At 49.4% G+C, this 11,753-nt stretch overlaps 1 protein-coding gene across 1 annotated transcript; it reads left to right on the top strand.

Moving 5' to 3' along the window:
• Positions 1-1,083: 1,083 nt before the first annotated feature.
• CDV56_102955 (putative fermentation associated protein (Csf1)) lies at positions 1,084-10,800 on the top strand (the record flags this gene model as incomplete). The annotated part of the gene is made up of 3 exons (XM_026756574.1): positions 1,084-1,145; positions 1,197-1,232; positions 1,287-10,800. 3 exons carry the CDS (start codon positions 1,084-1,086, stop codon positions 10,798-10,800), a joined length of 9,612 nt encoding a protein of 3,203 aa, XP_026612905.1.
• Positions 10,801-11,753: the final 953 nt, after the last annotated feature.

Raw genomic sequence — 11,753 nt, 5'->3', positions numbered from 1 at the left:
GGACGTCCATGTGTCATTATGATCAAAGCCCGCTCGCCGCCGAGAAAGTTGATGAGCAGCTGGAAGAATGTGTAGATCGTAAAGGCCTGAAGAGCAGACGTCAACACCAAGGCGCAATTGAATAGACCTTCTAATATACCTCGTAGACGTCGCGAATAGGGTCTAGCCAAAGAGACGCTCGCCGTGAAACAATGCTCGACCAAGAAGCAACCGCATATATTGGAACCCTAGGCCGAATGAGCTCATGGTCTCCTCCTCGGGAGCAAACACTAACATCAAGAGTATGCGAACAACGTATCGTTGGAGCAACGGTTTTCGGTAATTTTTACTGTGGAACGAGTCAGCGCATAGCTGATGAGCTCGAAAGGAACTTATCGCACGTCTGAAGCCATATGGACCTAGTTGGAAAGAACAGGTCATGTTAGCTAGCGATTCTTGAGGTGATGGCCATTGACCAAACCGCACGCGATACTCACAAAAGTGATAGCATTGAAGCTACCAATGCAGAGACGCCAGCAACTATCACCACAGCTCGAGCCAGGCTCGACCCTGTACCACCAGAAGAAGAGCCTGTAGTCATTGTCGAGAAGACTTCGCGGTACTTGACCGCGTTTCGATGATGCCTGAGTTTACCCGCAAAGCATGCTGCGACCTACCGAAGATAACAAGAATATCAAAACATGATCCTTCGAATATAGGAGGTGCCGATCTTCGAGAAAATAAGATCAAGAGCTAAATATTTCTCGAGATATGACCCGTTGTCCAAAAATAACAAAGGACGAAGCTGCCTGGCTAGCTAGACAACCTAAAGAAATCCAGACGAAGTCCCGTGCCGCATTGCGTAGGCAGGAGGGATCAAAGACACCGCCTTGCCTCATCAATTCAATGCCGAGGGAGCATCTCCCAACAATGCGAGGATTGACCACTATGGTTTGTTGAGGTTCGAATGAGATAAACTCAGCTGGTACGATGAGACCGTGTCACAATCTCCTTCTCACCATTTGTCCGGTTTATTCGAGGAGGGACCGCTCGCTCTGCTGAGTCGCCATGTTTGCGGCCATCGGCGCCCCAGATTAGGAAGAGATGGCCAGCACAAGCACAAGCTTGACAACTCTATCTTTAACCCCAGATCCCAGCTTTAACTGGTGAGGAGCGTGACGGCGATCAGTTATTGGCATTGACTAATAATACCGAAGGTTTTTCCTCCTTGAACTCATCGTATCTTGCATCTTGTACGTTCATCAATATCTCCCTAAAGGCAAGCCAACCGCTAATTAGATGAACAGGGTGCTGTTCTTCCTGCTCTACTTTAATCGTCTCTTCGCAACTCTCCTGTCGTACGCTATTCGTGCCTATACCTGGCACTATTATCGCGCATATGTCGACATCCACGCACTACAGATCTCGATACTCGGAGGTAGGATCTTCTGGAAGGGTATCCGATATCACGGGGTGAACGAGACCATCTTTGTGCACGGAGGATTCATTACATGGCATTATTGGAAGCGCACAGTTAGAAATACTGATCTGTCCTTGCTAAGCTCGAGCAATGAAAAGACGCCGGCCGGATCTCAACGCCTCGATTCTCAGAGCTCGGACAAGGCTAGCAAGAACGATGGCGAAGGAGAACAGGGAGGTCTGGGAGCGGATAACCTCCCATGTCGTATTACAATTCAGTTCTACGGCCTAGAGTGGTTTATATACAATCGCACGCCGGCCTACGACAGCATCCTTGCCGGATTTGGCCAGCCGACTGACGGCGATGATCCGACAGCTCCGCGGAGTCCTACCAAGCCGCAAGAAACAGAAAGAGATTCGTCAAACCCGCAATTGAAGGGGACCAATCAGGCAAATCCGGCGCCAAATCTCTGTCATGTCGCCGGGCGTAATGAGACCGAGCCGGAAAGCAGAGAGTCACAAAATGTGGCTGAATCTGCGCAAGAGATAGGAGAGAGTCTGTCGAGGCTGCTCCGAATTCTGCCACTCAAAATCGCGTGCGATAAGGGCGCCATTGTCATTGGAAATGAAAACACGAGATCAGTCTTGACCACCACCTTTGACAGTGGAACTGGCCTCATAGAAGCCTGCAATGCCGGCCCATTCGATCTTTACAGGCAGGTCTTTTCTTTTCAGATCAACCATCCTGTTATACAAATGCGACCAAACCCAGATTACAAGCAAAGTCAACTCGCTGCTGCCGACGGACTAAGTTCAAAAAATGAAGACAAAACAGGCCGGAAGCGCAAAAGAGACACTATTTTTAATTACCAATTCCAGAAACGACGGGCATGGCACAGTATACGGGACCTCATTCCCTACTTCCAGACTTCAGTCGAATCGTTTCATAATCATCACAAAAACATAAATGCACCTAGAAGCCAGACAGGCGCTCGGAACGATGCCCGTTGGGTTGGTCTATCCCGTTATCTGGACGATAGCACTCAAGACGACCACGAAGAATGGCATTCTGTTGAGTATGCAAGATTTTCAACACTTGTTGATAGCCCGAGCATGGCCATATCCTACTACTGGGATATCCCCGGATGCGTTCTGCCTCACCAAGACCCTCGGAAGACGTCAACTTCTACGGCTTCCTCAGACATAAATGGTGCGCCACCACCAGAATGGGGCATCGATATCAAGTTGGATGGGGGCTCTATCAACTACGGGCCTTGGGCCGATAGGGAGCGTGTCGGCTTGCAGAACGTGTTCTTCCCGAACACCTACCGCAGCTCCCAGCACTCTGAACCACTAGCTCCTGGTGACCTAAGAAGAAACACAGTCTTCAAAATAAGACTGGAGATCAGCCAAGAGACAACCTTGCGCATCCCGACGAGAGAGCCGTCAAAAGACTGGCAGTGGAAAGGCCGAGCTGATGCAATCAGAGGAGCTCCGAAGCTAAAGAAGCAGCAAAAAAGGAGACAATCGCGCCCTGCGGAAGGCGATAAAAGTAACCTTGGCCCTGACATCCGTCCATTTGGTTGGCTGTCCCTTCGCGTCGCTGGGGACTCCACTGTCACTTATACTATGGACATGCTGGCCTCGACCGCCAGCGGATTCAACAATCTACTCGACCTGGATTTTCGAGATTCAAGGCTGTCGTCCAGTGTCAATCACGCATTGCTGTGGCAATGTCCTAGGCAGCTTGTCACCTGCGACCTCTCAAACCCCCTCTCCTGGAACAGTCTTCGTACATGGAAGTTTGACGTTGAGAGTCATGAGATGGAGCTGTTTTTGTTGCGCGACCACATATTCCTTCTTACTGATCTCGTGAGTGATTGGGCGTCTGGACCCCCACAGGAATACTTCACATTCGTGCCATTCACCTACACTCTCAACTTGTCCTTTGTCGACTTCAAGCTTTTTGTTAACGTCAATGACCTCAACATCATAAGCAATCCCTCCGACCTCGATGACAACCGGATGCTGGTGATCAAGGGCAAGAAGCTGACATCTGATGTCTTGATTCCTTTGACAACATATAAGCCCGAGCAAAATGCCGTCAAGTTCAACGTTCATCTCGACGATGGTGGCATAGACTTTTTGTCGCCGCAGTGGGATACTCTGCACACATTCTTGCAAGATCGATCAACTGCCACGCTCGATGGTCTTTCCCTCAGAGGGTCATATAATTATTATCTTTCAACAGCGCCAGATCTCACCGACACTTTGTTACTCACTATTGATGGTGTTTCACCTAAGCTCTATCTATATGGATTCTTGATCAGAAGTTTCATGACGATAAAGGAGAATTACTTCGGAGAAGAAATGCATTTCAAAACACTTGAAGAATTTCAGGAACTGGCATACTCCGAGGACCGAGTCGATTCTCACAATGGAATTAATCCAAATCGAAAGTCGAATGACCTCGATGTCATCGTTCATGTCGCCGTTGATGATGCTTGTGCCCTTCTGCCGGAAAACATGTATGATCGCTTGAAATGTCTTAGGCTCACAACTCCCTCCTTGGAGGTTGACTTGCGCTTTACGAACTACTACATGGACCTGCAATTCTCAATTTCACCCTTGAAAGCAGCTCTGGAGTTGCAGCAGGTCGAAGGACCACCCGTCATATCTGATACTCAGCTGTTCATTGATGGGGCTTTCATCCACGGGCATCGACTATTTGGCCAGCCTCCTTCGGAGCCGACCTACGTCTGCAACTGGGACTTTGAAGTAGGGCAAATCCTTGGTGAATGTTCGGCGGAGTTCCTGGGCTGCTTAGCCCCAGCTTTGCAGAGCTTCGATCAGTCTTTCGATAACGAGGAGAATGCTCTGCCGCCGTTGGTTCCCATAGCGCTCCATGATGTCACCTTCCTTCGTGCCAAAATAAAACCAATTCATATTTCGGTGCTGTCAGACCAAGTGGCGTTGTTACTCAGCTCAGGGCCTATCACAACCCAATTCAACGACTGGGCAAATGCTTCATTCTCAAAGCGCATGAGCCTTCTTGTACCCAATCTCTCAATCGCTGCAGTTGACTACCGGGATATTGACCCGAAAGGAAGTTCGTCGCCGGCCGATGTATCTCCCCTTGCCCTTTTTCAGACAACGATCAAACTCAGAATGGCACAGCGGAGGGCTGATATCAACGAGAGTAGAAAATTGCAACAAGAACACATCAGGGTGCACGACCAGAGGACTCAAAGAACACCATGGCTCATGTTTGATTGGGAAGATCTTGACCCTGGTTCCTTTCGCACTCCAAATGATCAACTCGCTCCTCCAACGATTGCCATACCGTCCATGCCGGAGCCTATTATCGAGCAGCCTCATATGTTGCCGTCCTCAGCGGACAGTCTCTCCGATTCCAGAAGCCAGCAAAGCTCAAGGAGCTTCATCTTGCCTTCAGATAATTCGAGCGTTAGAAGTGGCAGAGGACGAACAAGGTGCAAGAATAGGTCTTTACGAAATCAACACGAATTACGAAGCGATCGGAAAGTCGATCAGCGGGTTGATAAGGATGTTCGAGAAATATCATCACACAGCGAGGCCAGGGAATTTCCAAAGGCGCTCCATACAACAACCAGCTCAGACTCCTCGAGTGCCTGGATAATGCCCAATTTCTCCCTTCACAAGATTTCCTTAAATAGTTCGGAGCTTCCCGCACGACGAATTCCAGATGGGGATGATTCTCATGATGGAGCGTTTGTTGCAAAATTTGATCCTCTATTCTCACCATTCGACGATGTAAGAGTAACTTACACAAATTTTCTATGCGAGTTACCCTTAGGAATTAGAGGCGCTTGCTCACCTGAGTTCCTATTCCTGTTATCATCGTTGATCGAGCAACTGCAACCGAGTCACCCGGTTGAGATAATCGATTCGCTGCAGAAGGAAGTCATATCCGACATTGTTGGCCATGATAAGTCAATGAAGCAACCGAAACAATCGACCAGCTTTGCGATTCGGGCTCCATTCATAGTTGCGAAAATGATAAACGCTTCTGACTCCCCTGTGAAACATGAGGTTGGGTTCCGAGATGAGTATAGCATCGAGATTTCCAACCTGAGAACAGAATTCCGAAAGAGGATTGAAAGACAGAAGGGTGACCTTCTAGCCGGAATAAACAAAAGTTTTACCGTTCACGCCGCAGCCCAGAGTCTTACAGTATTTGTCGAGGGCGGCCGGGCGGATGTTTTTCAGGAGAAAGCTGGGTTCAGGTGTCTTCTCAGTGACTTGAACTTCTGGCTGGTGACAGCACCTATCGCTAGATCCAACTTTCAAGTTCGTGCCTTTGATACCATCAGTTTAACGAAATCGGTGGAGCACCTTGCTGTCCTTGTTCGTCGGGCAACAACTATGTTTGATTCTGTCGCCTCATATTTTCAACATAGCTCTTCTGTTGGTAGCAAGCGGCTTCGCTTTCTCATATATTCCCTTACCCAATCGGCGGGGAACATCCCTGACCCTGCGTTTCTCACTCGCATTTCGCATGTTCTTAGGGTTGCACCTACTCATTTACGGCAGCACGATTCATGGAAAATCATTTCTCGGGTTCGCAATGTCTACAATCATCTACCAATACATCAACAGCGAGATCTGGTTGTGAAATGCTCCCATGGCGATATCTCAATACCGGATAACGCGAAGGCAACTGTATTGTCAGGTTTCGACCAGTGGCGCGCCTGGGACTTGGCACATGTACAGAAGAGTTATGTGATGCGAAAGATCTGGAACACATCTGAGCCGGAACGGCTAGATACTCCTACGACAATAGCATCGTCGCTTACAGTGAAGATCTTTCGCTTCTCGATTGACCCTGGACCGAAAGAGAGTGATTTTGTCGTTGAGGATTTGTCATCTGCATTGTCTATCGGCCTGCAGCAGAACTTGATCTCTTTACCCGGCAAGAAACCGAAGAGAGTGATCGTTTCGCAGACTTATTGCTCATCTGTTGGCCTCCGCCTGCGGTGGGAAATTCTCGACCTTGTTGACGGTGTGCTAAAGACAATGTCTTCGGTCGAACTAGAATCTGCATCTTCTGCTCAGGCATCCAATAATCAACACGTGGAAGACAACGAGCTACAACTCATTTTCGGTGTTGACTCCGGGTTCGTAACACTGGACGGCATCAACATCAAATTAGCAATGCATAGCAGGGGCTTGAGGAGCTCGATCGTCCACAAATCCAACGAAGCGGAGAAGCCCGAGGACCTAAGTGTGTTACTCAGTGCTCAGATGTGCTCCACTGAACTATCTAGTCTTTCCAAGGCGCTGATGGCTTGGAAGATCAGCGAACCGTATATATACTCCTCGCGCATCACGGAAGAGAAAGGGAAGGAACTGACGCATGACTGGAGGATTGCTGGATCTTGCAGGAAGCTGCGATATGACATGAAAGAGGATCCTGTGAGCCTCGCGCACACAGCGGATCGAGTGATAGCGGATGAGGTCCGGTACCTTCATCGGCTTGCTAAGAATCTCGATGACTCCCAGTCAGGAACGAGCACGGTGGTGAAGAAATCAGCTTCCAATAACTTTCATGTCGCAATGTTCTTGGATGATTATCGGCTGAGTTTCTGTATTCTACCATCTTTGACATACGTGATAGCCGGCGAGGTGGCGCGAATGTCAGTCATGCCCAGGAAGGGATCCAAGATTGAGGTCGATTTCGACCTCAAGAAGAATTCCCATACCTTCTACTCGAACGAAGGAGACGGGCGCCGCCCTTTGTCACAATTAGAGATACCGCCCATCAATGGGCGAGTTGTGGTCAACATGCCGTCCAGCGGCACGGAGGTGGAAGTCGATACAACCATTGAACTCATTCAGTTGGAGGCAAGCGCTGTGCGGAGTCTCCTGGGTGCTTTAACAAAACCTGAAGTTTCCCACTTGGTGTCAGATCTCAAGCAGAATGCTGAAGTCTTACAGCTGCATCTCGAAGAAGTTTTGGCCCTCAACAAATTTTCACACCAAAAAGAAGCGCCTTCTGACAAGCGTTGCCTCCTCTACAAGGCTCGTTTATCCATGGCAGGCACGAAAATCCATGCTACTGCGCCAGGTCTCAATGGTAAGGACTATTCCGCAGATATGGATTTAAATTTGGGAATGATACGCATGCGACTCGATAACGGATTGGATCAAGGGCGCCCGATGGGGTTCCCAGAATTTCATATCGACGCTTCGAATATCATCTTTGATCTCAAGAAACGTGAAGCATCTCAAAGTCGTTCGTTCTGCAGTATTGCTGTGGAAGCTAAGCTTCAGAGGACGTCTGTGACACGTAAAGACGGGGAGGCTAGGCGAGCGTATCATCTGAATAGCAAGAAGTTTGACATCGAGCTCTTTTCCGAAACGGCCGCGCTGGTTGTTGATATTGCTGCCCATCTTCAGGATCGCATCAAGACTCTCGACTTATCTCACGAGGTCAAGCGACTCAGGAAGTTACGCCATCGTTGCCATGCAGAGTCAACCGCCCAAGCCCCAGAGATTCCAAAGATCGAGATCAGCGATGAGGCAACTCCTAATGACTTATTCAAGGACATGTATTCATTGGATTTGAACAACATTCAGATCGGGTGGAACATGTCCACCTTGCCGCAGCATAGATCAGGGCGCAAGCCTGATGATCTAGTTTTCAGTATCAAGCGTGTGGATCTGTCAAATAGCAGAATCAATGCCGCCAAGCTTCGAATTGAAGACATGCAATTACAAATGGTGCCGGCTTCTGGTGATCGGCGGAAGCGATCGCTTAACTCCGCGCTCATGCCTGAGTTGGTGTTCAATGTGGCATATTCTTCAAACGAAACGGAGGTTCTGCTGGCCCTCCAGGCCGCTGGAAAGTCGCTCGACATGCGAGCAACATCTGACTTCATCCTTCCAGCCAGTATGATACGGGACTCAATCGCTTCTGCTAGCCAAATTATACGTGATGCGGATTCTGTCTTGGTTGCGAAGCCAAACTTCGAAAGCAACAAACAACGTTCTCTCTTTGGAAATAAGCGTCTACGCTCCGTACTAGTAGACGTTGACTTTGCGGGGGCTGTTTTGTCTCTTCAGAGCAAACCCACCGACGAGCAACAGACATTGCTGACTGCGTCTTGGACGGGAAGTCGCCGGCCGGAAGCCAAGTTTGGGCAGTACGTCCAAGGAGATGCAGCCACCACTGCGACCCTTAGAGCCCCTGGGGTGGCGGTCAAAGTTCAATTTGAGGACAATGGCAAGGATGTGTCCGCATTGAACGCAGAGTTAAAGATTGATGCCTCGACAAATGTTCTATATCCGACGCTTGTCCCAGTAATAAAGCAGATGACCGCCACTATCAAGGAGGTCATGGAGGGCCATGACAAGCCAAGGAAACCATCCAGTGCCGCCATGTTACAGCCGCAGAAACTGATGCAGGAGGCCCCGTTTAACACGAAAGATCCAGCCTCAATTCTCGGGCGTTGCAAGGTGAATGTCGGGGTTTTGATTCGCAAGCAGGAGTTTAGCCTGAGCTGCCAGCCCATCGCTCGAGTAGCCGCCACGGCAGGCTTCGAGCGCGTCTACATAACGGTCAACACGGTGCAATCTGATGAGCAGGGAAGATTCTTGGCGCTTCTGGTAGCTTTCAATTCCTTGCAGGCATCAGTCAAGCATGTGTACTCAAACGAGTCGACTGCGAGCTTTGACATGAAGTCCATCGTCATGTCTCTCATGAATAGCAAGCATCTGAGCAGTTCGAAAGGCATTTCGGCTGTGCTTCGAGTCAGTCCGATGCAAGTGATGCTTAACGCAAAGCAAGTTCAAGACCTCCTGCTTTTCCGTGACATCTGGGTTCCTTCCAACGAAGAGACGAGTACTGGCAGGACATTTCAGCCGGAGTCAAACGAGCCTCAGGCTTACATCGTTCAGCGTTACCAACAAGTGGCGGCAGCGCCAGCATTTCCGTGGAATAGCGCGGTTGCAATTGAGAAGTTGGAGATTCAGCTTGACCTGGGCTCTACTCTTGGAAAGGCGCAGTTTGCTGTCAACGATTTGTGGCTGTCGTCGAGGAAGACCTCTGATCGAGAACAGTCCCTCAGCATTGGTTTCAAGTCTACTGGGATAGAGAGTAAAGGCCGGATGAGCGGGTCGGTCGAGCTCGAGACACTGAAGATTCGCACATCCATTCAATGGCCGGACGAGAAGCCCAATGTGCATTCTGTTCCACTCATTCAGGCCTCCATATCTTTACAACAACTACAAGCCAAGGTCTCTTTCGATTACCAACCGTTCTTAGTCGCCAATATCTCAATGTTCGATTTCCTGATGTACAATGTCCGAGGCGCCAATGGTGCGCCTAAACAGCGGCTCTTCAGCATTCTGGAAGGAGATAAAGTTCAAGTATTCTGTACTAGCTTGACTGCGTCGCAATGTCTGGCGCTGATCCAAGGCTGGCAGCGGCTGGCTCAAGACAAACAAGCAGCGTACGAAGCATCACTGCGAGAAGTCGAGCGATACCTGCGCAGGAGAACATCGGTGTCTACGGAGAAACTGGAACTCCAGACCAAGCAGTTGGCCAAGAAGGCAGAAGACACCAACGCCGAGAAGGCGCCTATATCTCTAAATACCGGGGTGGTCGTAAGCATCACTGACGTCAATCTCGGCGTTTTCCCGAGCTCTTTCTTCGATAACCAGATTTTCAAACTGGAGGCACACGATGCACAGGCACGGTTCTATGTCTCGCTCAAGGAGGGCAAGATACACAGTGCGCTTGGGCTCACACTGGGGCAGTTGCGTGTCGCTCTTTCGGCCATCAACCGGCCCACATCTGCGGACATTGAGGAACTTCTAGTCAGTGAGATAGTCAGTCGCGCCATAGGGTCTCGCGGGGGAACGATCCTCAAGGTGCCTCGACTTGTGGCTAGTATGGAGACCTGGCAGACCCCGGGGCTCCCGCAGATAGAGTACATCTTCCGCAGTACTTTCGAAGGCAAGGTGGATGTTGGATGGAACTATTCGCGCATCAGTTTCATTCGGGACATGTGGGAACGCCATTCCCGTGCCTTGGCGTCTCGACTCGGCAAGCCGCTGCAGCCATCGGCGGTTCGCATCACTCGAGCACCGGGATCGGACGGGGACGGGGACAAGCAAGAGGAGAAGATCACAGCGGTGGTCAATGTGCCCCAGTCCAAGTACACATATACGGCTCTGGAACCACCAGTGATCGAAACGCCCCAGCTACGGGATATGGGCGAGGCCACCCCACCATTGGAGTGGATTGGGCTCCAACGGGACAAGCTGCCCAACATCACGCATCAGATCATTATTGTGACGTTGTTGGAGATTGCAAAAGAAGTGGAGGATGCATACGCGAAGATTTTGGGGTCATCATGAGATTGTTCCCTCTAAAGGTAGTTGTTCTCTGTATAGCACGGGGGCTGGTGTTTGACAAGCATACGTGATACATTATAGCAGGCGTTTCAGAGTTGGGGCCTCTTACATGCTCTTGGGAGTCCTTGAGATTGTTTTCGAGTCTTTGATAGTCTACCTGCATTGTGCATAATGTCTATTGCTGTATATAGTTTTAAATCAACTTGTCGATAATGATACATTGACCTGCATGAATCTGCAGCACTTGAGATGACTGTATTCGGTAAGCTATCCGTACCTTACCATGTATGGCAGGTAATTACGTATTAAGCTATGAGCTCGTTAATTCCTAACTCCGCGTCTGATAAATTAAGCGGTGAGGTGGAGAAAGACCCGACACACAAGCTCTCATTGGCTGTTGACTATCGACCAACCGCTCCTTCTTGAAAATTTTTCATGCTTTTTCTTTCCAACCTCAATGGAGCTAACTGATTTCAGTAAGCGGGGTATCTTTAGCTTGCATTTCGTAACGAATAACAGGTCATCGGCAGAGCAAGTGGGCTGATGAGGTGTGGTAAGGTAATTCTGATACAGTCACTGTCGGAGAAAAACAAAATCATGATATCAGTGTCGAACTCATCGCCACCACTTCGATTGCCCTCTGCGAGAGGACAGAGTTTAGGGGCAAGCATCAAATATGGGTAGCTAGCTGTGTTGAAGCTTTAAAGCTATAGCTGGTAGCTAAACCAGTCACAATGTGACTCAAACGAAGGGAAGAACCACGGTGGAAGAGAGTCGGAGCTTTGGCACTCGGTGCGTTCATAGGTCATCCATGAGAGAAGGAAGCATACCTATTTAAGGTAGAGTGTGAGTCAACTGGCAACTCCCTCTGGGTCTGGTACCTCGAGTCAGTCATTGAATGAGTATGAATTTGCCATCATCCAAGGCCAAGTTGATGATTGCTAAGCTCTGATGAT

The sequence above is a fragment of the Aspergillus thermomutatus genome, assembly GCF_002237265.1.
Source record: "Aspergillus thermomutatus strain HMR AF 39 chromosome Unknown NODE_150, whole genome shotgun sequence".
Lineage (NCBI taxonomy): Eukaryota > Fungi > Ascomycota > Eurotiomycetes > Eurotiales > Aspergillaceae > Aspergillus > Aspergillus thermomutatus.
The sequence above is the reverse complement of the archived record's forward strand: the minus strand, read 5'-3'. Positions and strand labels throughout refer to the sequence as shown.